Source organism: Leptonotus elevatus, chromosome 20 (genome assembly GCF_054856555.1).
Source record: "Leptonotus elevatus isolate MCC_2025b chromosome 20, RoL_Lele_1.0, whole genome shotgun sequence".
Taxonomy (NCBI): domain Eukaryota; kingdom Metazoa; phylum Chordata; class Actinopteri; order Syngnathiformes; family Syngnathidae; genus Leptonotus; species Leptonotus elevatus.
The window spans coordinates 4726143-4752242 of record NC_141258.1 but is presented as its reverse complement, the minus strand read 5'-3'; the positions used below and the strand labels follow the sequence as shown (position 1 = coordinate 4752242).

The window sequence follows — 26100 nt, the reverse complement described above, 5'->3', positions numbered from 1 at the left end:
CACTTAATGCATTTGATATGTTCGACAATTATTTCATATATATATAACCAGATGTTTGGAGTATGCCCTGGCCAGAAATCCAACCCCACTTTGCCGCAGCGCCATTGTCAAGACTCTGTAGCGGAAGTAGGGTTACATTGATCAACAGGAAGTCGTGGATGCTCCTGGCATCAGTAAGCCTCGTCATTGGGCATGGCCTCAAGACACTTGGGGTCCGACATATTTTCCCTCCCGATTCGAAGGAAACCAAAAAGCAAGCAGCTTGTTTTGAAAAACCACATTTGATATTTGGGCTGGCTGTGGTCACGGGTTCATTTTGTGTGACAACAACATTGACGAGTTAATGAGCTGCTGGTGTACAATTGGTCATCCTTTTTTAAAGCGTCCATCGCAGTAGAAGTTGTTGGGGCTCGGTTTGTCCCTTCAAGGGTCGGCAGTTTGTCTGTATTTGCTCATATGTTGAGCATATAACATATCAAATGCATTAAGTGTTCTGTTTCAAGGGCTACTTTTTCTTCTCAAGGGGCATGTTTTTTTTTTTTTTTTGACTAGCCATTTATTATCGGAAAGGCATTTATTTGTATTTATATATTGTAAATATATGTATTATTATATAAATGTATAAAATATTTCCCCTGCTCTTTTTTTTTTTTTTGCATTCCCCAACAACAAATAGTTTAATTTGGAGGCATCATTTCATTCTGTCTCACTATAAATGTTCTTTAGAATGCTTTTAAATTAAAGTGCTGCAGCCAAAATGCAGTTTAATTGACTGCATTCCTTTTTAAAAGCATATGGCAGTTTGATAATAGGTGGGCTGGACCACTGCGCTTATCTACTCGTCATTTTGTGGCTGAATGCTGTCGCTAATCAGCGTTTAACACTGGAGCTGTGCATTATATGGCGTCGCTGGAAATAATTGCTGCGTATGCACACATCACACTGTGAATCCAACTTCACTTTTTCCATAATTATGACCTTGCAACCTCATTTCGAAATGAATTCAATTCATTTTTTCCCCTCACAACACTCTACATGGACAACATGAAAAACTTAATGGAAATAAAAAAAATAACAAAATGTGGAAAAAGTGAAGCTCTGTGAATACTTTCCGGACGCACTGTATAGGCGACCTCTAATTACCGACTTACGCCTTGAGCGACTAATCTTCTCTCCGTATGCGTTTTATTTTCAGGTTGACCGAGCCCTCGGGGTTCCTGACGGACGGTCCGATCAACTACAAGTACAAAACAAAGTGCACCTGGCTTATCGAGGCCTAGTGAGTAACCCTGATTGATGTTCATAAGTGGAGCTGCACAGAACGTATCCGTTTTGAACTGTTTGGCTTTAATTGGCCGCGATTCGGAGCGACGCAGGGGCGGCACGGCTGAACCTGCACATCCGCCGAGTTGCTACGGCAACCACAGTCGTTGCGAGGACAAGGCTGTTGCCATCAAGAACATTGCACTTATAGTGTGCCGGCTGCAGTGGATTTTCATGTACCTTTCTGCTGTTTTATCTTAGTGGAATTTTGGATGAAATATTCTGGCAGTTACAATAAATAGTAGGGGTGTCAAAAATAGTGCGTTAATTTAAAGTGCCTTTAAAAATTTGTTTAATGTGCTATATCCATGTCAAAATTCAGCAGTAATAAATATAATAATAATGCATATATTTGTGGAGACAGGGATTAAGTTATATTTTACAGTTTTAATTTTCACAAGTTACTTAATTTTAAAGATTAGCTCTTAATATGAAAAGAAAAATGCACTGAGCTGTCACTGTCTTACAAATGCAATGATGCCATCTAGTGGCAGAAACTGACCTCAACACGAATAGTTTGTTTTCCAGTACAGTACATCTTTTTAAATTTCATGAATTAATATACAATTACTGTATCAATGACTAAAATATGCAGCCATATTTCGATTAATTCCCCCCCCCCCACACTTCTATGTTAACAAGAGTATGAAAAAAGTATTTTATTGTCCATTTAGAACAGATATAAAATTGCGATTAATCGTGAGTTAACTGTTGAAGTCATGCGATTAATTCTGATTAAAAAAAATGTAATTGCCTGACACCCCATTTTGAAGACAAAATCCTCAATCTGCATTGTTCCCATCTTTCTCCACAGCCCGAATGCCGTGCTTCGCTTACGCTTCAACCACTTTGCTACAGAATGTAGCTGGGACCACATGTACATTTACGACGGAGACTCGGTATACGCTCCTCTCGTTGCCGTTTTCAGGTGAGGTCCTCAGAAATAAGATCTCCCAATCCAAGCTTGTTATCAGCAAGTACGGTCATCGTGCACTTAAAAATGTTGTGTACTTTTCATAGAAAAAGGCAAAATCAGATTTTATGCTTTTGTTCACAGCGGCCTCGTTGTGCCGGAGGTGCGAGGGAACGAGACCGTCCCCGAGGTGGAGACGACGTCGGGCTATGCACTGCTGCACTTCTTCAGCGACGCCGCCTACAACCTGACAGGATTTGAAATATTCTACTCGTAAGTTAAACTGCTAAGCTAAAAAATACTAAACTGGCGGCATTTATTATCTCATTCGCTGCCAGTGACGACTATAGACGTCAAAAGATCGATTTTGAGTGGGCTGGCAATGAATGAGTTATTAACTCATTTATTGCCATTGACGACTATAGACGTCAAAGATAAAATTTTACTGGGCTAGCAGTTAAATCCGGTTCAAGTTTATGTTGAACGATGTTGGTTTTTGTGTCCAGGATCAACTCGTGTCCCAGCAACTGCTCGGGCCACGGCAAGTGCACGCCGGGCAACTCGGCCGCCAGCCGCGTGTACTGCGAGTGCGACAAGTACTGGAAGGGGGAGGCCTGCGACATCCCGTACTGCCGCAACAACTGCGGCAGCCCCGACCACGGCTACTGCGACCTCACCGGCGAGAAGCTGTGCGTTTGCAACGACAGCTGGCAAGGTGAGAACGGTACAACATAGTCGCGATTCTGTAACACATCAAAAGGAAATGATCATACGATCATTTCGGCTTGGCAGTACATTGCCGTGGTTACATTCTTACGTAATTACAATGCTGTCACTCCACCCATGTCTGAGGTTAGTGTTGTAGCAAGATGTCACGAAGCGCGTTCTTAAAGCAAAACGTAAGCAGCTGTGTAGTCATGACTCACTTTATTAACCCCCTCAGGCCCGGACTGCTCCCTCACCGTGCCGTCCACCGAGTCGTTCTGGGTGTTGCCCAGCGTCAAGCCCTTCGGCACGTCGCTGGGCCGAGCGTCCCACAGGGCCGTGGTGCAGGATAAGGTCATGTGGGTGGTGGGCGGCTACACCTTTAACGTCACCTCCTTCCAGATGATCCTCAAGTAAGCTACGCCGTAACGCTCAGCAGACACTTGATTAGCCACACGAGTGAGATCAATACAAAAGTGATGCCCTTACAAAGACAATATGGACATTTTTGACATTGTTTAACTTCATGGGTTTTTATGTGGCTATTGATTTTTTTTCCCCAATAGTGGCCAAAAGATTTTAATTTTTTTAATTTATATATATATATATATATATATATATATATATATATATATATACAGAAAATCAGATTTTGGGTGAAAAGATATTTCACTTCTATACTTTTTTTTTTTTTTGCTTTAGTGCAGTGTTTCTCAATTATTATACACGCCAAGAAGAACAAAATATTTATTTTTGCCCCAAGTACATTTATGCAGAGGACCAAATACTTTGCTCGCACTCTAGCAATGAGAGTGTCACTGCCACCTACTGTAGTGGATGTGCAATTGCACTTGATTGGCGTATGGCAACAAACAGTCCTTTCCTTCTATAAAATACCCCAAAACAATTTTAAAAAAGTGCTTTTGATGGCAAAATAATGTACTGTTTACAATTGTACTTTTGAGAAACTTTACAAACTATTTGCACGCTATATTTTTGGGGGCATTTAAGAATTCTTAAATCAGAAGACAGAACTGAAAAAAGACACACAAAAATTGGGAAAATTAACGGTAGTATTTCTTCACAGCTACAACCTAGAGAGCGGCATTTGGAACACCGTGCCAATCAACAGCGGCCCCACAGCCAGATACAGCCACTCACTCGCCACCTACCAGGTAATACTCAACCAATCCTGCTGAACTGAAGCCTAGCATCACCTCACACCTCTTCTCTCTTCTCACACACTCAGGAGGACATCTTCATGTTCGGCGGGAAGCTGGAGTCCGGCTGGGCGAACGTGACGGACGAGCTGTGGGCGTTCAACGTTCCGGCTCGCACGTGGCAGCGGAGGAACCCTGTGGCGGGTTCGCCCGGTCCGGTGCAGATATACGCGGTGGAAGGTCACACGGCGCACTGCGTCGTCCTGGACAGCGGCGAGGTGGTCATGCTCGTCATCTTCGGCTACTCGCCCCTTTCCGGCTACATCAGCAACGTTCAGGAGTATAATCTGAGTGAGTCCTTGTGATGAATTTGTAAAGTGATGAGTTTTTCCGGGGATCATTAAGAAGTGAATTTGCTCAAATTCAGGCCTTAAATGACATTCACTCATTCACTCGCAGCCATTTTCACTGAAGCCACCCCATTCGCTTCCGACTGTTTTACTGGATTTTGACAGATTTTGCAAGGCCCACAGAATATTGTGTTCTATTGCTATAAAAACATGGAACCTACCAAAAGAAAGATTAGTCTCTTCTTTCATCAGGAAAAAAAGCATAGCTAAGTTTCATCATTATTCACAAATCTATTTAGAAATGTGAGTAATGAGCTTTTTTTCCAACATGGCCCTCATTGATCTTTTAAACTCTGCTGCCACCTGCAGGCCGTTTTTGTAATAACTACCATTGCTTCAAGTGTTCTCTTCAGTTCTGAGGCTGCATCAAAGTCCTTCTGTATGCTCTAGCATAAAAAGGTGAAAAGATATTTTAAAAAAGTATAAATACGTTTTTGGGAACATGGTAATATTTAAAATAGAGCGTATTTATGTTCTTGGGAGAAAATTAATTAAGAAGGTTTGAATACAGAGTCGAAAGGCATTAAAAATTTAAATTTAAAAACAATAATAATAATATTAATATCTAATAATAAATTGTTTTTCATGCTTTATTTTACATAAAACTTTGTGAAAAAGAGTCACTTAAACACAATTTAGCATGAATAAATGTGATAAAAATACATGTATTTGTGGGGACTGGTGACTAGTGGCATGAGGTGCTTCATGTTCCAAAATACTAATTGTACTGTTCCTGTCACCAATGTCCAACATGAAACACTAATGTCCTCTAGGGGCAGAAAATGAGCTCAACACCGTAGCTAACTATAACTTCATGAAGTACTTACTACAAAATTACTGTAACAATGAACTAATGGATACAACCTATTTTGTATTTGGTAACCATATTGGTCCACTTTTATGTTAATTAACAATAATTGGGCATTAAATTAGTTTTAAGTTGCTTTAAAATGGCATTAAAAAGCATGAAATTAGAATTGATGATGCATGCAGAAACCGTGGTTATCGTCATCCCCTGCTTATTCACAATTGTACCCATTCATGTTTTATCCTTTAGAACCTCACTCCTTGCATTTTTTTTTTTCGCTGTTGAAAGCTGGGCTCAGTCTCTCCTACTTTTGGATGACAAATCAAGGTTGAAATTTGAGGGACATCTTTATTTACATCCTCCAGGGACCAACGCTTGGGTCGTGCCAGAGACGAAAGGTGCCATTCCACAGGGAGGTTACGGCCACACCAGCACGTATTATCAAGCTAGCGGCAGCGTTTTCGTCCACGGAGGCTACAAAGCGCTGCCGGCGAGCAAGTTTGGCCTTGTGGACGACCTTTATCGCTATGACGTCGACACACGGACATGGTAGGTTTAGTCATGAGGGACGTCGATTTATTACAGCACTCATTTTAGAATCTGCCGAGGGCTGGGTCTAATCAGTTTGATCCATTAATTGAAGTTTATCTCTCAGGATGAATTGTTTTTAATATTCCTTTGCACAAAAGTAGTCATTGTTGCCAACTTCACCACTTTTCCCATTCCTCAGGCGAGTATTTTTCATAGAAAGCGACTTTAATCCATCTTAGAACCAGACGGCGAGTGGAACCATTTTCCTATTTTTTTTATCTGTATGACAAGAAAAGAGCCTATAAATAACAATAAATCCACTTGCAGGTTCATCTTGCGAGAAAGCAGCTCGCCGCGCTACCTCCACTCCGCCGTGCTCCTCAGCGGCACCCTGCTGATCTTCGGCGGCAACACGCACAACGACACGTCGCTAAGCAACGGCGCGAAGTGCTTCTCGGCCGACTTCCTGGCGTATGACATCGGTAAGGCAAAGATTGCCAACGAGGTAACAGGATAATGATATGTGTTTGCTTGGCATTTAGGTTATATTTTGGTATCCCTCCCTCATTCCATGTTGCGTTCTTATCTTCTTAAGCATCAGCGTTAATCACTTTTAACTCATTCACTGCCATTGACGACTATAGACGTCAAAAATTAGTTTGACACTTTTTCCACTTTTGTGAATAAGAGTATGAAAACTTAAAAAAAATATATATTGTTCATTTAGAACAGATATACAATTTGTGATTAATCGTGAGTTAATTATTGTGATTAATTACAGCTAAAAAATGTTAAATCGCCTGACGCAATTTAAAAAAGAAAAGAAAAGATTATTAAAAATTAGGGGCATCAGGCGATGACATTTTTTAAAATTATTAATTGTAATTAATCGCATGACTTCACTAGTTAACTCACGATTAATCACAAATTGTATATCTGTTCTAAATGTACAATAAAAAATTCTAGGTTTTTACACTCTTGTTTAACAAAAGTGGAAAAACATGTTAAACTAATAGAAATAGTTCAAATGAATTTTTGACGTCTATAGCCGTCAATGGCAGTGAATGAGTTAATCCGGAAGAACGCATGACTCATTCATTACAGTTATTAACCAAATCCTCCCTTGCATGTTTGTTTCTTCTCAGCGTGCGACGAGTGGAGGATCCTCCCGAAGCCCGACCTGCACAGGGACGTCAACCGCTTCGGACACTCCGCCGTGGTCAGCAACGGGTGAGTCACAGAAGAAGAAAAAGTCGAGGGACGGCGCCCGTTTTAACGCCGTTCCCACATCAGGTCCATGTTCGTGTTCGGCGGTTTCTCCGGCGTCTTGCTCAACGACGTGCTCGTGTATCGGCCGCCAAGCTGCCAGGCTTTCTCCACGGAGGACTGGTGCGCCAAGGCCGGCCCGGGGGTGCGCTGCATCTGGAGCAAAGGTCGCTGCCAGCCTTGGGAAGCCGGCATGAGCACGGGAGGCATCGCTCCTGCCCCTTTTTGCCCACCAAAACCAGGTAGAGTTGATAAATGGAATATGCAGGTCATACAAAAATGCGGACCTCTGCTTAGGAATTGAAACTTAAACGTGGTTAGACAACATGCACACACTGACTTCTCATTTTCTCTTCATTTTATGTATTCAGGTACAGTCGACGAGCTCTGCTACCGCTTCTCGGACTGCGCCAGCTGCACAGCGAACACTAATGGGTGCCAGTGGTGCGACGACAAGAAGTGTATCTCAGTATACACGAATTGCACTCTCGTGAGTACACCAACAGGGGGCGGCAGAGCACCAGTTTCTCTTGTGGTCTTGTTCCTCAACTCATTGTCCTACTGCACACATTTCTCTTGTCGGGGCCTCTCTTTAATAAATAGCACTAATGTATTTATTTTTTTTTTTTTAGAACATTAGTTTCCATTTATGCTTTAGGCAACGTTTAGGCTTGAGTTGTGCGATAAAGATAGTCCTCCAAATCCCTCAATGATCGTCCATCACTTGACAGGTAGTCCCGCCCTTTTGATCCTTACATAACAGTTTAACAGTCCCACTTTTTCATATTTTAATATTCTCATCTCTGGCCATATTGGTCACTCTTGATTTACTTAATCAAACGAGGGCTGACAATAAAGATGATAAACAAACAAGGACTGCCCCTCAATTTATACTTTTTTTTTTTTTTTACTTCACTTTAACGGCCCTACACTTTGGAGGACCAAAACTGCCCAAATTAAAAATAAATGACTAAATGAATAAATAAATGAATAATAGTGAAAATAAAAATGGATATAAAAAATTCCAAAATTAAATGCAAAAAATAAATATAAATGGAAATAAAAACAAAAAATATATATGTATCCCTAAATAAAAAAACAGTAAATAAAATAAAAACGAGATTCAAAAAATAAAACAAATATAAAAATAAATAAATTCAAAAATAAATATATAAATATAATTAAATATCAATCAATAAATAAAAACACTATCACATTTATTTATTTCATGCTGCAGACGAAATAAATAAATGTGAGAGCAGAGTAATTTTATTTATTGATTGATATTTAGTTCTCTCTGTCTCTCTAATTTTTTTTATTTAACTTTTGAATTATGTTTTTTATATCCGTCTTTATTTTCACTTATTTCCTTTTTTTGTTAGTTTTTTTTGGGCAGTTTTGGTCCTCCATACTGCACCACCCGTGTTCATTACTCTTCCCCTCACTTTAGAACGTGCGGAACTTCACTGCCTGTCCCGTGCGCAACGAGCGGGTTTGCAGCAAGCTGGCCAACTGCAAGAGCTGCTCGCTGAATCTCAACTGTCAGTGGGACCAGAACCAGTCCGAGTGCCACGCCCTCCCCGGTAAGATGCGCAAAGTCCCTCCAGTTAAAGCGCATGGAAGTCTAGTATGAGACTATCAATATTCCAGCACGCTGGAAAGTTTAAATTTGATTATTATCACCAACATTAAGGATTTTGGAAATATAGGCTCCACAGATTTAAATCTTTTTTTTTTTTTTTTAATACACACTCCTATAGATCTGAATTGTGAGCATTTAAGGGGTGTGGAAATAGTAACATCCCACCCAAAATAAAATTTGAGTCTCATCTCCTCCACTTATTTCTGTATTGTTTATTCAATGCAAAGAAAAGAGAGAGAGACATTTTGCGGTTTGCATCATTTGGCAGCCCAACAGTGCAGCGAGGGCTGGAGTCAGGTGGGTGAGGCCTGCCTGCGGATCAACTCCAGCCGCGAGAGCTACGACAACGCCAAGCACTACTGTAAGAACCTCCACGGCAACATCGCCTCGCTCACCACCGCCAAGCAGGTGGACTTTGTTCTGGACCAGCTGAAGACGCTACAGCAGCAGGACAAGGTAGACGTGCATTTTCTATGACCTGCTCTTTTGCTGCTGTTAACATTCTGCTTGATTCTTTTATTTTTTTCCTCCTTCACTTTGGCGTTTGTGCCTGATTGCGATGTTTTTTTTTTTTTCAACTTTGATCATCTTGTCTTCCTCGAGCAGACGAGCAGCTTTTGATGTGATTAGCTATCACTTTAGCAACAGAAAGATGATTTCTTGCGTCAGCCACACACTGCATATCAAAACTAAATTGAATCGCTCGCTCTCTCTCTCTCTCTCGCACTCGGTTTTGCATATGTATGTACGCTTAGAGGTTGATGGCTGAATCCTTTGTTATAATCAAATAGCACAACTTCTCAGAAATGTCCACAAGCAAAGGTTTATATCATCTTTAAGAGATGATGTGCGTGTATGTAATATTTTGTATAGAAGAGCCATGGAAATGGCTCACTACTGCAAAGTGGAGACTGGAATATAATATTGCAAGGTAAATTGACATACATAACACATGATGGGTAAAAAAAAAAAACATTACCATTTTGTATTAGATACTTGAAGTACGACGAAGTATTAGGGCCACGTATAATGTTTTTGTTTTTTTCAGAGAGGGGGGTAATACTTCAAGAAAAAAATTGCTAATTTGCCACTTTGTCAAGTTAGCATAGAGTTTATGCGTGAAAAAACTTGTAAATTTGCAAGTTCATAAAGTGGCAAATTTGCAAGTTCATAAAGTGGCAAATTTGCGAGTTTAAAAAGTGGCAAATTTGCGAGTTTAAAAAGTGGCAAATTTGCAAGTTGTTGTTTAAATTTGCCACTTTACAAACTCGCAAATTTGCTACTTTCTAATCTCGCAAATTTGCCACTTAATAGAGTTGCAAATTTGCAAGTTCATAAAGTGGTAAATTTGCGAGTTTATAAAATGGCAAATTTAAACAACAACTTGCAAAATATATATATATATATATATATTTTTTTTTTGAGGGTGGGGGCAATATTCCGAGAAACAAAACATGTATATATATATTTATATTTATATTTATACGTGGCCCTAATACGCCATCTTACTTGAAGCATGCCCAGTTTGTGTTATCAACTAAACAGTAATGCAGTATCCCAAATAAATACTCATAAAGCGGATTTTGTCCTTGGGAAAAGTTCTACCCGCACAAACAAGCCTCCCAATTCTGGTGATTAATGTTCCCCCGTCTTTTCTCCCCCTGCTGATTTAAAGTTGCTTATTGCAAGTCCCCAGGATGTTGTTTGTTGTCAGTCTACAATCCTGACACTCCTTCCTTTACATTTGAGATTCAAGCCCCGAAGGCAAGTGGAGAAATCATCTGTGAAATTATTTCCTCTGCCTTTTTTTTTTTTTTAATACCGTTCTCAGTACTCTGAATGAAACACGATGTATTTTTAAACGGTGCAACAGAGCAGCGCAGTCACGGCGGTTATCCGCCTTACAAATGCGCCGCGGTCGGAGGCGTTGGTGTGTTAAATATCTTGTGCGCCCTCAGCGTTTGTCGCCCTGGGTGGGCTTGAGGAAGATCAACGTGTCGTACTGGGGCTGGGAGGACATGTCGCCTTTCACCAACAGCAGCCTGCGCTGGCTGCCCGGCGAGCCCAGCGACTCGGGTTTCTGCGCCTACCTGGAGGAGCCGCAGGTGTCGGGCCTCAGGGCCAACCCGTGCACCGCCACCGCGCACGGCCTCATCTGCGAGAAAGCCACGGGTGAGTGACACGGACGATGGAGGCATCGCATATCTCCTTATTTCAACTGGAAGTGTCGCAATTGATTAGGGCTGGGTATTGGTTCTGATTTCCTCAATTGATTCAATTTTGATTCACGAGAGTTCAGTTCGATTCGATTTTTCCTGATTCGATTCACTTCAATTCAATCCAATATGGATTAATTATGGAACATCAATTCTCCTTAAATATCAATATTTACGTTCCAAAGTCAATTTTGCAGAGGCAGTATCTGGTCAAATGATTTAGTTTATTAATGATCAGTTAAGTGTTACACAATTATTGACATCAGCAAAGATTAGTTAAGAATATTGTCATCATTTTAATTCAATAATTGTAAATATAAATTAAAAATATTCTGACTTGTCTTATAGCGCAGTAAGTCAGGTAAGGACATACTTTTAAATTCATGTGAACAGTAAACTACAAGAAAACAACATACAAAAAAAATCTGCCTTTAAAATTCTATTTTCTTAAGAATTTATGGGAAAAAATTTGATATTTAAATAATCCTTTTAAATTACTAGCAAAATGTTCAGGGCGCTCACAAGGTTATCAGTATGTCTTAAAAAGTTAAATGGAAACTTAAACAAGTACATACCATAGTTCTTTGTAGTTTTCTACAGTATTTTTTTTTTTTTACAAAATTTAAAAATGTCTGAAATCTTAAACTTTCAAAAAAAATTTGTCTTAATGTCGAACAAAAACGAAATGGTTCAGAAGGTTCCCATGATCAGCAGTTTCTATTACAAAGTTTTGTACAAAATTTGAATAAATAGTTTCCTGAGATTAAAATGCTTTTAGATTGACCTTAGATTTTTTTTAAAAGGCTGATACCGATATATACGTAAAAATGCCCAATATTGGCGCCTGACCATTATCGGTCTAACCCTAGAAGAAACGACCGACACTGAATGGAAGCACTCCGCAATTATTTCAGGAAATAAACACCCTGCTGTCTTTTGTTCCGCGCAGGAAACCCCAATCAGAGCTCCCGCCTGCCCTGCAAGAAGCCGTGCTCCGTGCACACCACCTGCACCAACTGCACCAGCCAAGCCATGGAGTGCATGTGGTGCAGCAGTGCGCGGCGCTGCGTGGACTCCACCGCCTACGTCATCTCCTTCCCCTACGGCCAGTGTCTGGAGTGGCAGACGGGAGACTGCCTGGGTGAGCGCCTCGTCCCGAAATCGCCGTCGCTTGCTCGGCTTGCCAGTCAGCGCTCACGACAGCGGGCAAGGAGGAAACTAAGCTCTCGTGTTAGTGTTTTGTGATTGGATTAGAGAGGTGTTTTGGGGGCTTTGTTATGCCCAATTAGTTGCGCACAGCGTCCCTCTCGCTGTTTGATTTCCCTGGTGACTGAGCTGCAAATTGACTTGCCACCGTTTGCGGCCTTGGAGACGTTTATTATAGGTAGGGAGGAGAACGTAAACAGAATCTAGATTTAAAAGTAAGTTAAACACCAAAGTGTAGCACACCCCAGGCATGCGGTTTGATTCTTTGGCTTTTTTGTTTTGTTTTTGGGAACCAGTGATGGAGAAGGTAATGTAAATAGCATATAGGCTCATAACTTGCAAAAAAGTATTTAGTAGGACAGTAAAGAATGTTACAATACAGTGGAATGATAATCTGTTCCAGAAGTCTGACTAAAACCGAAATGTACGAATTCCAAATTAAAATTTCCCATAGGAAATGATATAAATCCAATTAATCCGTTCCATAAACCCCCGCAAAATATTTTTTTTTATAAAGAATAACTATAGCTTGACATATAGAAATGGTGTAAAATCAATAGAAAAGACTACTGAAATGGATCAATGAACATTTAACATCACTTTTACTTTTACTGGCGTACACAGTGAGGAGAGGAGAGAAATGAGCCATTTTACAAGTTCTGTCTTGAATTTTATAGAGGTTCTCGCCTTCTTTATCGAATGGCTGGCACTCAGAGCTTGCTGTTGCATTGCAATGCGACACTGGTGTGTCAAACTGACAAAAATCTATTCAAAATAAAAGCACACCAGTAAAACACGTCTTACTACACTTTAATAGGACCTATATTGGCTTTTTTATTTTATTTATTTATTTATTATTATATATATATATATATATATATATATATATATATATATATATATATATATATATATATATATATATATATATATATATATATATATATTATTATTATTTTTTTTGGCTCAAATTATTTTGTGTGTGTGGTGAAAGTGTGTCTGATATTAGCCAGTCCAATTTTTTTTTGTATTGAGTCATTAGATTGTGCAGGGATTCTGAAAAATGAAAGAAAATGTAAAAAAGACAAAAAGTTAAGACAACTTCAAACAAGCCTAACGAGAATGTTGAACAAGCTCATCACAAGCTGACATTTGACTGCAACATCATATTTCTCTTGGATTACACTTGTGAGATTTGAGTCTTGTCTGCATTGAACTCATTCACTCCCAGTCATTTTCACTGAAGCAACCCCCTTTGCTACGGCTCTTTTATTTTATTTTGACTGATTTTGCAAGACCCACAGAATATTGTGTTCTATTGCTATAAAAACATGGAACCTACCAAAAGAAAGATTAGAGTCTCTTCTTTCATCAGGAAACATATATATATTTGCATCAATTAGCATAGCTAAGTTTCATCATTATTCACAAACCTGTTGAAATCACTGGGAAAAAGAGCTTGGTGCAACATGGCCCTGGTTGATCTCTTATACTCTGCTGACACCTTCTGGCTGTTTTTTGTAATAACTACCATTGCTTTAAGCGACTTCTTCAGATCAGAGGTTGCATCAAAGCCTTGTGCAAAAAAACATAACAAACATATAAATACGTTTTTGGGACCATGGCAATATTTAAAATAGAACGTGTATATTCGAAAATGAGTTAAAAGTAGCGTTGGTGGCGTGATCGTACATCTCGTCCTTAAAAGATTCACTTTTACACGCTTGTCAGATTGCCATCCAATTTATGGAGCGACTCCAAGCATCGGATTGAGTTGCTTGCAGGAATTGATTTACCTTTCAAAATCCGTGCTTAAGTTGTGTGTTTTTGTTTCCTATTTATTCGGGCATGCTTTTTAATTTTAATTGTATTTATTTGTTGCCACAAAAAAAAAAAAACGCCTCGTTCCAGCGCCGTCTGCCACTTAAAGCTCTCCACCCTGCCCGTCACAACACAATTAAATGGCCACGCGTTGTCATGGCGACACATCCATTAGCAGACGAGCTGGAGATTTGTTTGACATAAAGGTAGGTATAAAAAAAAAAGAAAAAAAAAGAAGCACTCAGAGTTTGCCTCTTTAAGATGGCGGCGACATTCTCTGCCCAGAAGTGCTTCGTCTGGCGGCCAAAGTGGCAACGCGCGGCTCGTCCAGGCAATTATAGCGGCCGCCAAAGTTGGCTCTGCGAGTGGATCGAAGCCCTTTTGTAGCTCGGGGTGCTGCTTGGCGCTCAAGCCTCATTCCCTGCCTTTTTTTTTCCCTCCTCATCCACGTCCACTCTTTAAAACCAAAAGACTCATCCTTGTATCTGCTCTCACATCTGTTGTTCTGACAGCTTAACAGATAACGCGTTAATGCGCCGGCGTAAAGCACTTTAAAGCACCTTAATCTGTCCAAGGCTGAGAAATCCTACAGAATGAACACTGCCATCGGGTTCACAATGCAGATGTTGGCGTCAAGGTGACCCTGGAAATGAAATGTGCAAAATGCCCGCAATGATTTTTTAGAATGGAGTCAAAAAAGGGCAGCCGCAGCGGGTAAAAAAAATAAAAAAATGTCACCTTCAAAATCTCTCTTCCTTTTTTTGTCACCTTCAGCTCAGAACTGCTCGGGTCTGCGGACGTGCGGCCAGTGCCTGGAGCAGCCCGAGTGCGGCTGGTGCGGCGACCCCAGCAGCACGGGCAAAGGCCTGTGCACGGAGGGCTCGTACCGGGGGCCCATGAAGAGGCCGGCCAAGCAGGGCCAGTCCCACGATTTGAACCTGGAACCGGGCGTCTGCCCCAAAGACAAAGGCTACGAGTGGTCCTTCATTCATTGCCCCGGTGAGAAAATCGACTTTCCTGTTCGGGTTACGTATTGACGCGGGCGTCTCGTGTTTTAAAAAGCTGCTCTTTAATCAGGTGTCTTGTTACGGCACACGCGGGGAAGTGATCCCTCCCTGCGGACTCATGCAACCTTATGCTTATGTTAAGTGACCTGATAAGAAACTCACTGCAGGTTGATTTATAATTAAATATATTTTAAAATGTGATCTTTTGTATTATGTTTTTACGATAGGACAAGCTGAACTTTAACTGTTATTTTTAGAACATGAAGAGTGTCTTGGAAGTGATTTTAAATTAGGTAAAAAATTCAAATAATAAATACAAATGAAAGTAAATAAAAACAATATATTATTAAATTATTTAAAATATTCAAATATATTTACAAATTGAAAGCATGTATTTTATTTCTCCAAGAGTGCTACAATATTTCAGTTTTAATTTATAAAAAGGCTAAATTGTTAAAATTATGTTTGTTAAATGTAGAACATGAAGAGAACATGATTTTAAAATTAGCAAAACAATAAAATAAAAATGAAAGTAAATAAAAAAATATAAATGTATTTAAAATTGTCAAATATATTTATAATTTGTAAACTTCCCCAAGAGTGCTACAATGTTATTGTTAAAAGTCCACTTTGGTTTTAATGTATAAAATGCTAAATCATTAAAATGCTGTTTTTTTTGTTTTTGTTTTTTGTTTTTGGGGGGGTTAACAAAAAAATGTGACTTGTTAAATGTACAGTAGAATTTAAAAAAATCACAAATTTGTTAGGGACGAAAGGAAATAAGTGTATACTAAAAAGCTATTTTCAGACCCTTTAAAAAAAAAAAAATTTTTGTGACAGCAATATTTGTGTTCCAAATTTGTTCAATTTGATCTTGTAAAGTGCTTACTAAAACTACTCGAGTAAAAGTACAAGTGTCTTACCAGAACATATCTTTGATAGAAGTTAGTCACCCAGTAATTAGTTGTATCAGAAGTATTTATCTGATATGAAATATTCTTAAGTCATGGTAGTCAAAGTTTTCCAAAACAGATCTACATGTTGGCTTGATTAGCGAACGTATCACATGTGCCCCGCCTCCCCTCCACAGCGTGTCAGTGTAACGGCCACAGCACATGCGTGAACGGCAGCGTGTGCGAGCAGTGCCGCAACCTGACCACGGGTCTTCACTGTCAGACCTGCATGGCCGGTTACCACGGCGACCCCACCAACGGCGGCAAATGCCAAGGTGAGTCCCCTGTCAAAAAGTCTCGCTGGTCATTGTTGCAGGAATTGCTTGCAACAATATCGTTTGTCTGGTCTGTTGTTGACTTGAAAGCAAACATCTGCAGCGTTCATATCCGGTCGTGGCATGTTTTATCCAACAGATGGCACTATTGGGCATCACTTATATGGCTGGACTCGTTTATCTTGGCACTATAAATGCATATGGCTTCAGGCGAAATGTCCCAAACAAGCAGAGGCTGTTTTCTTTCAGTCATTGTGAGTTGAAACACAATTTTCATCAAAAGACAAGCAAATATCAAGGATCACAGTGTTTGGCTGACAATTTAGCGAGCAGTGATGTGAGAGGGAAGGTCAAATGTTCTGTTTCTGGAGCTTTTGCTTGCATTTTGATAAAACATTTTCTCAATGAGTACCAGGCATTTCATTCATTCACTGCCATTGACGGCTAAAGGCGTCAAAAATTCATTTGAACTATTTCTATTACTTCAACTTTTGTTAACAAGAGTATGAAAACCCAGGGAAAAAATTATTGTACGTTTAGACCAGATATAAAATTTGTGATTTATCATGAGTTAAGTATTGAAGTCATGCGATTAGTTACAATTAAAAATTGTAATCGCCTGATGACCTAATTTTTAATAATCTTTTCTTTTCTTTTTTTAAATAATCTTAAAAAAAAAACTTTTTTCAGAAAAAGAAAACATTATTATTTTGTAATTAAATACAATGTTATATCTGGTCTAAATATACAAAAAAAAAATCCTAGGTTTTCATACTCTTGTTAACAAAAGTGGGAAAAAAATGTTAAACTAATAGAAATAGTTCAAAGGAATTTTTGACGTCTATAGCCGTCAATGGCAGTGAATGAGTTAATAAACGGGATGGGGGTGTTTTCAAGACAACTAGCAATAGGCATAAATGCGTTTGTTGGTATGCTAGTCTATTTGAGGTGCAGTGTTCATATTTTGTCTTATATTAAAATTTGTATTTTGTGTGTTCATCATTGAAAAGCATTGCTTAGAAAACTGCATGTTGCTGGGAATTTATAAGTAGCACACGCACACAGCTGTGAGTATTGCAATGTGAGATAACATCTGTTCATGCATAAGCAAATCACTGCAACCTGTAAAGCGTACGCGGGTGCTCATCAATGAGAGAAATATTCATGGCGGAATCAAATCAAGTATCCGAAAGTGCCGTGGATCCCCCTCCTCAATCACAGTTTGAAATGAGGTTGCAATTAATAGCAATTAGCCAAAACGGCTTGTTGGGCGTGACGCGCGCATTGTCATGTTAGACGTCATGCCGTTAGACGTCATGCCGTTCGAGTCATGCGGGGGGGGGGCGTTGGAATGGGCAAGGATTTGTTTGCAATTGCATTTCTAAAACAGGAAAACACGTTTTTCTGGACTAATTTAAAAAGTTTAAAAAAAAAGTAAAAATTAAAAAAAGAAAAGAAAAGAATACCCACTTTTTTTTTCAGGGACCACTACACCACTGATGCATAAAAAAAAATCCAGTATGCTGTAAGCCACTGCTTTTCCTTGTCTATTAAACATCAATACATTGACTTGAAGGCAGGGAGCAATAGGACACTATTAGACTTGGAATTTCAAAGTCTTATGGAAATTGGAGGCTCTATTGACCCCCCCCGAGGACATCCTAATCTCATATTTCCATCATGCTCCTCATGATTATTTAAGGCTTGACTGGGGAGACCCTCCCCGTTTACCTTTTCAAAGCGGTTCAACACCAAAAGAAAAACAGCCGAGTGTTTGCCAACCTTTTGTTGTTGTTGATGTTGATGTCAGTCTCTCATCGACTCTTTTCCATATTCTCGCCATCTGTCCCCATCCAGCCTGTAAGTGCAACGGCCATGCGAGTATGTGCCAGGTGCTAACTGGCAAGTGCTTCTGCACCACCAAGGGCATCAAAGGGGACCAGTGCCAGCTGTGAGTACCGCACACACGCGCGCCGAACACAATCACGGCTCGACTCGGTCGGTCGGCTATTCCGACGGCGGTCCTGAAACATCGTTCACCTTTTCCAAGCACGCCGAGGTCAAATGTCGATGCAAGCATTTTCAAAGCCGAGTCGAGTCATTTTCATCCCCGAGTTTTCGTGTATTTCTCTTGTTTCGCCATCTTTTGCAATCAAGGATTGAAAGTTAGCAATTAGCAAATCTGCCTCCGGGTTTTCCTTTTAATGGAATCAGACGGAGTGATTAATCAAATCACAAATGGAGGGCAAGCGGCGATGAGTTGAGGTTCTTAACCCCCGACTTTCAAACAATGTGTGGGTGTGTATCTGTAACTGTCTGCCAACGTTTCAGCGAGTCATTATTGCTGTCAAGGAGAAGTCAGAAGGGCACTACAGATAAGCATATACACATTAAGGGGAAATTAATGGGATTTGGATCGCATTAAGGCCCACTGACTTTCACTCACCTTTTTCTCCTAATTGCGTAATCAAAGTTGAAAGCTACAAGAGCACCGCTCGTATTGGAAGTATAACCTCTGAGGTACATTTGCATCTAATTGTGACTCAATCGTGACTTTTTATTTTTTTATTTTTTTAACGGCGCAGTCATAAGCGGTGATTGCCTGAAGAGAATCAGCTGCCCTTCCCAAACGCAAGCCTTGAACGTTAGATTCTTGTTCTTTTTCCTTACTGCTGGGAGAAAAATGGAGATTGTTGTGCGGTGTGTCGGTCAGAAAGTGCACCTCCAGCATGATTACTGCTGACAGGGTCAACTCCCCCCCCCCTCCTGGTGTAGGAGGACCATCCCCACTTAGCCGCCCATTTTCCCAGTTGTAAGCAAAATGGACACCAAGGGGTTTTGAATGCAGTGAGAGCAACGGAAGGAGGTCACTGCTTCATGCAAATTCATAAATTGTGATACATTTCTGCCGAAAATGGCTGTTTTAGCAGAAAACAGCAAAAAATGCCGATTCAGGGTTTTGGGGAGTGAAGATCTTGTTAGACTGAATTTGATGCACAGCTTGGAAGCCGACTTAATTGTTAGTCCCGTATTTTTGGGATGCTGTTTTCAATCAATCAGTTGACAGGAATGGTTTCCATAGGTTATTAAAAAAAGCATTAAAAGTCATTGGATTTTTTTTTTTTTTTTAATTAAGTCCTTAAAGGGCATGAAGAAGCACTAAATACAATGTTGAGAAGCGTTAAAAATGTAACTTGTTCATGCTTTATTTTGCATACAACGTTGTGCAAAGGAGTCACTATAACACAATTTATTCATATTAAACGTGCTAAAAATACATATTTGTGGGGACTGGTGACTAGTTGTAATTTACAATGAACAAAATGGCCTGGAGTCCACGAGTTGCTTAATGTTCCAAATACCAAATAACCCCCCAAAAAATGTAGTGTTCCTGTCTCAAACGCCCAACATGAAATGCTCATGCCACCTAGTGGCAGAAAATGACCTCAACACAAATCTATGACTCAATGTTTCACACTCCTTTTCACCGTAACTCTTAACTGTAACTTTATGAATTACGTTTGGTAACCATATTTGTCCACTTTTATGTTAACAAGAAGATGAGAAACTATGGGTTAATGTAATTAATTTTGATAATTGGAATCTACTGACAACCCAAATAATGTGCGCGTGTGTGTATATGTATGACATGGGCATTAAATTTGTTTTAAGTTGCATAAAAAAAGAAGAAAAAAAAAAGGGCATTTAAAGCAAAAGTTTGATTTGATGATACCTGCAGAAAGCCTGACAGGGTACTTTTCTGCCTCTTGACATTTTCACGTAAAGTAAGCTCAGCTAGCTCGCCCGATGGTGTGTTGTATTGTTAATCATTTGTTTCTATGCCGGTGCATCAAAATATGTTAACCGGATCTGGTCGCAGTCTTGTAAATCATCAGAGCAATCTTCTACATGGATTTAATTATAATAAATAGGAGTGTCAAAATGAGCAGTGAAGCTGTATTTTACAATTTTAAAAATGTGCAGAATTTCACAAGTTACTTCATGTTAAAGATTAGATAGCTCTAAATATGAAAAGAAAAATGCACTGAGCTGTCACCAATGTCCTACAAATACAATTATGCCATCTAGGGGCAGAAATATGACCTCAACACAAGCATATTTTTAATTTTAACTAAATTTTATGAATTATTATAATAATGAAACACAATTAACATCACATTGGCCAAAAATGTCGCATGTACTTGCACCTCTAGTTGTTGTACAATGGAGAGCGACACTGGACTAGCAAGTGGCTAACAGTTGCTACAAATGACCGACTGGAACATTAAAGCAGTCCAGACACCAGCAGGCCAATCACAAGTCATTTAGTGGAGGGATCTGCCCTCGTACCAGATTTGGGACGCTTCCTGGTGCCCATTACTGATTATCAAATTAAAATTAAGCCAGGAACATAGAACGCACGGATGCATTCCCCCCCCCCCCCCCAACCCCACAGTCCCATTTCTAACTAATCTGATTAACGTCCTTATTATCAAGCGGCGTTATTTCATCGCAAAGCGATGTTACGGTATCTAATCTTTAACATCAAAATGCATTTTCACCTTCAAACATTAGCGCGCTCAAGTAATTACCCGTTTCTAGTCAAATCAAATTGGTATATTGATTAACAGTTGAGTTGGTGTGCTGTTTGGTGATGTAATTCCCGCTATCTCATTACCTGTAATCAGTTCCCTCAACCCCCCCCCCCCCCCCCCGCCCCTCCACCCGCTCGAACCGCCCTTGGCAGTTCCGCTGCAGCCCTTAAACAAAGGCCCTCTGCACAATGGCGTCTTTTGCACATGGGCGTTCACACATGCACGCACGGCGACCACGGATGCCATTAGGGCCTCGGCGTAATGGACGTCATAATGAAGTGAGGGTACATTAGCAGAGGGTGGAATTGTTTCGGTAAACAAAAGATGCTGTGAAAAGGAGGGGCGAGGTAAATATTTTGCACATGCGGATGTGTTTATTAATCAGGATTGCATTCGTTATGCGTTGGGGGGGAGAAATATTGGTTTTGCCATGCATTTCATTGTCATTGGTCATAATGATACGCTGGCAGATACTACATAATGTTAGCCTACTAGCATAATTGCTTAATTTAGGTTTTGAATGTTTTCCAAGAACACAAACACAACAATTTCAACAAACGAGCCGCAAAAGGTTCAATCTTTGTCGATCAACATTGCACAAATATGAACTTGGGCAATTATGCTATTGGGCTAGTCAATACTGTGGTATGTAGTAAAAAAAATGCATAAAAATGCAGTAGTCCATAATTTTCACATAACCCCCCCCCCCCCCTTTTAGGGTAGGGTGTGGTGAACCCTATCCTACATATTTTTGTGTTCTTTCTGTAACACCCTAAAATGCCACGAAATGACGGCAAATCCCTGGCTAATAGGAAAGTAGTAATTGGTGTGGAGTGACAGCTATTCATGAACAATACATGAACAGCAGCATTGTGTAAGATAGGGGTGTTCAAAAAAATCAATTCGTCAATATATCGCGTTACAACACTGCGCAATTCTTGAATCGATTCAATATGCGGCCGAATCGATGTTTAAACATCAATTTTTGATGGAAATATTCAACAAAACGTCTTACTTGGGGTTAGGGTTCACAATTTAAGCATGCAAGAATGTTATATTAAAGGAACGTTAAGCCTTAATATTTTTATTTCAGTGCTTTTCAAACATGAAACCGACTGCAACCTGTTTGGTAAATACAGTGGCTCAGTTACAAGCCTGAATTTTCAGATAACATTTTTTTTTTTCAAGTTTACTGATTAGTATTTTCTAAATTTGAGTAAAAAAAAAAATCACAATAATCAATTTATAGATACTATGTTTATTTTAACTCATTCACTCCCAGCCGCCGAAGCTACCTCCTTCGCTCCCGGCTGTTTTACTGGATTTTGGCAGATTTTTGCGAGGCCCACAGAATATTGTGTTCGATTTCTATAAAAACATGGAACCGACACCAAGAGAAAGATTAGAGTCTCTTCTTTCATCAGGAAAAAAAGCACATTTGTATCTGTTTCCGTTTTTCTTCAATTAGCATTAGAATCTAGCTAAGTTTTCATCATTATTCACAAATCTGTTCAAAACAGTGGGAAAAAGAGCTTGTTGCAACATGGCTGATCTCTTATACTCTGCTGCCACCTTTTTTGTAATAACTACCATTACTTTAAGCGACCTCTTCATGTCAGAAGCTGCATCAAAGCCTTCTGTATGTTCGAGCATTAAAAAAAACTATAAACCTATAAATACATTTTTGGGAGTGCAGGACAAAGTATTAAAAACGTAATTATACGTTTTTGGGGTTTGAATGAGTTAATAAACCAAGTTTTCGCCTTTTTTTCCGCCGCATTGATATTACAGTGTGTGTTTATTTGTGTTATTTGTGTGATTGCATTGGAGCTGTGCGCACAAGCACACGGGTCCAAGCGTGCGTTGATTAAATTAAGATACAGCGTAAAGACGACGGGCGTGTGCGTTCGCGCAGGCGGAGATTAAATTAAGATACAGCAGGAAGGGAGGGCGCATTATGCACTCCCCCTCGGACCGCGTGCTTTCGTATTTGTCGGTTCTACAAATGCGCAATGGCGTGTGAGGGTCGCGGCGGCACGGCGGCGGCGGCGTTTGTCTCCCGGCATGAAAGAGCACTCTCGCCTGTCCTTGGCTGTTCGACAGCCAGGCGGCGGAGATCACTCCGATCCACTCGCTGACGCTTGCTTGACCTTTTTAGATTCGCTGCTGAGATATTATGTCAAAGTGATACTTGATCATGTCACTTAATACTCTGAAAGCATGCATTTAGTTCCGCGGCGCGCTTCCGCTCAAATCTGTTTGTCATTCGGTGCTCGTCCGATCGTCTAGACCGGACGCAAAACAAATGAAATGAAATAAAAGCGAGGATTTGAAACTCAAAATGAAGAAGAACCTAACCAGTTCTTCTTATGCTTTATAGAAATACAAGGCACGCCCCTTAATGGTTCATAACTGCCACCTTCAGCGTAATAACGGAGTCACCTTTTCAGCTCAGTGACCTGCCCCCCCTTCACGCAATCTCCGCTATGACCCTTTGATTGTGCCTTATCGTCCCAACAGCGCATAAAATACTACAGCCGTGACACAAATGCATGGCGATAACGGATATTCACAAACTCAAATGGTCTCTTTCGCCGCATTGTAGCGCACGCGTGTGCTGTGTAATAATAACCCATCTACCGGGTTAAAGTGCAGCAATGTTACGGTCGTGACTCCCGAGTGTACTGCGGACCATTAATTGCATAAAAGCTTCCATAGATGCACAAGTGGGAAATAACAGGTGAAAAAGCAGCACATCCTAAATGAGCACTGCCATATGTTCCTGCTCATAATTGATGTGCATCTGCATCAGCGAGGCCGATCATGATGGAAATGCGCATTTTCTCGATACACTTCCAACGACGTGATGCTACCAGTGTGATCCGTTCACTCAAATTCAGATGTGGTGGGGTTCGCACAAATGTTCAATTTATTGTGGCACATATGTTGGAATGCTTCAGCATTCCCACAATAAATTCATCAATTTGACTCATTTGCTCCCCAAAAAACGTAAAAAATACGTTCTTTTTCAAATGTTTTAAGTGTCCCAAAGACATACTTATACGTTTTTTAATGCTAGAGCAAACAGAAGGCTTTGATGCGGCCTCTCAACTGCAAAGAACGGTTTAAGAAATGGTTGTTATTACACAAACGCCAAACAGGTGGCAGCAGAGCATAAGAAATGAACCAGGGCCATGTTGAAAAAAACCCAGATTACTCAGAATTCTAAATAGATTTGTGAATAATGATGAAACTTAGCTATATTCTAATGCTAATTTCTGCAAAACGTAAAACGATCATGTTTTTTTAGCAATAGAACAATATTTTGTGGGCCTTGCAAAATCAGCCAAAATCCAGTAAAACAGCCGGAAGTGAAAGGGAATTGTTTTAGTGAAAATGGCTGGGAGTGATGAATGAATTAACGTTAAATATAAACTTTTCCCCATTCATGTTCAGCTCTTTAATACAAACCCAATATTTCTTCTTTTTTCCTCGGGTATAATTGTACGTGAAAAGTGAATGTTGTATTTTGTCTCTATGATTGTCCGAAAGGAAAAATTAACCCCGATTTATTTTTATTTTTATTATTATTATTTTTTTAATACTAATCATTGTCAAATTATTTCACTATTACCGGTAATACTTTGTAATTTTCACATAATTTATCTTTCAATTTACTTCATAAGAATGCAGCTTAGCATTCAGCTATTAGCATTCAGCTTTCTGCAGAAATTGCACTTAGTCTAGTTTTCTGTGGCGCATAATCCTAAATTGTGGGAAGTGAAGCCCATGCTAGCTAACTTGTGGCTAAAGGCTAACAACACCGTGGACTGGTTGAGATACGATACAGTTCGCTCAAATCAAGATGCAATGCGATATGGTAAGCTGAAACCTAGCTAAGATGCTACATGCTCCACTTGATTTATGCTTTTCACTGAAGTTAAGAATCAGAATAGCTTTATTGCTGGTACCACAAGACGCAACGAAACACAAACCGCTTGACAGACGAAACTGCTGTATGAGGAGCGCAGTACAGATGTGGAGAAAAAAAACCCTCAGCAAGCAAACAGGCACACAACTGTGACTCAAACACACAGCGACTTTTTTTGACAACGAACCTGAGCGCAGTTACTCAGAACATGACACGCTTTGTTTACTCATGAGATTGGCCGACACTTGCGAAGGTTACTTGTCTTGTAAATAACGTATTTTGGCCAAGTAACAAGACAAGTGTGTCTCTCCGTATCACTTTAACTGATCATCAATCTCATTATGACCTTTCGAGGACATCATTGAGATGACGCCGTAACTTCCACCCCATGAGCTTTTCCTAAATAGTTTGGTTGGAGTTTTGGTTAAATTCACTGACTAAACTGCAATCCAAAAAAAAAGGCTGATACATTCCGGTGATTCAGAGCGTGATTAAAATGATCTGACATTCTCTCTTCTCTCTGATAGCAAACAAAAAAAACAAAAAAAAATTCACAAGTACTGCTGTCATCGTCTCACTCCCGTTCAGGCCGCTGGACGCCGTTTAGTCATGCCACTTTCCATCTTTGCCGTTCAGATGGTGTGTGTGCGTGTGTTTTTTAGCGAGATCCCACAGACGCCGCGGGCATGAAAACCAAAACGTCTGTCAAATAACAACAGTGGCTCCGAGGCAAACACAACCCAGTAATTGCCCATCCAGCATCTTTTTTTTTTCTTCCCCCCACACCCCATTTTTAGCCCCCCGAGTTAGGACCCTCATTAGTGGCGTTCATAGATTAATTGGCCCTCAGTTTACAGTCATTTCACACTGGCCATATGTTAATTGCAGGCTTATTATTGCCTCATTGTGTTTCGAGGGTAAGTTGAATTTAAAGCCTTGTTTGATATATATATATATATATATATATATATATATATATATATATATATATTGTATTTGCTGGAAAATGATGTTGGGCCAATGTCCTTTCTTTTCAGTTTAGAATGCCCTCCCCCCACCCCCCTTACAGGAAATGATGGATACTGAATGACTTCATTCAAGAGTCAGACTGTATTGATCATAACTTTGTATACTGTAAGGACAAAGTGCAAAATTTTATTAACTACTTTGCTCCCCAAAACGTGTAAATACGTTCTATTTTAAATAAAACCATGCTCCCAAAGATGTATTTATACGTTTTTTTTATTTTTGTTTGTTTTTTTATGCTAGAGCATACAGAAAGCTTGATGCAGCTTCAGAACGGAAGAGAATGCTTAAAGCAATGGTAGTTATTACAAA

General features: G+C 39.9%; 1 protein-coding gene across 1 annotated transcript in view; it reads left to right on the top strand.

The window, feature by feature from the left end:
* The window catches only part of atrnl1b (attractin-like 1b), a 49090-nt gene that overhangs the window by 1698 nt on the left and 21292 nt on the right, over positions 1–26100 (top strand). Inside the window, exons 2-20 of the mRNA XM_086064846.1 lie at positions 1196–1279; positions 2138–2251; positions 2381–2509; positions 2743–2951; positions 3180–3354; positions 4029–4116; positions 4191–4452; positions 5685–5868; positions 6178–6332; positions 6996–7080; positions 7144–7358; positions 7488–7606; positions 8567–8699; positions 9027–9214; positions 10717–10930; positions 11924–12115; positions 14776–15000; positions 16099–16236; positions 18094–18187. Coding sequence (XP_085920972.1) covers positions 1196–1279; positions 2138–2251; positions 2381–2509; positions 2743–2951; positions 3180–3354; positions 4029–4116; positions 4191–4452; positions 5685–5868; positions 6178–6332; positions 6996–7080; positions 7144–7358; positions 7488–7606; positions 8567–8699; positions 9027–9214; positions 10717–10930; positions 11924–12115; positions 14776–15000; positions 16099–16236; positions 18094–18187 — 3003 coding nt within the window. The remainder of the gene's footprint in view (positions 1–1195; positions 1280–2137; positions 2252–2380; positions 2510–2742; positions 2952–3179; positions 3355–4028; positions 4117–4190; positions 4453–5684; positions 5869–6177; positions 6333–6995; positions 7081–7143; positions 7359–7487; positions 7607–8566; positions 8700–9026; positions 9215–10716; positions 10931–11923; positions 12116–14775; positions 15001–16098; positions 16237–18093; positions 18188–26100) is intronic.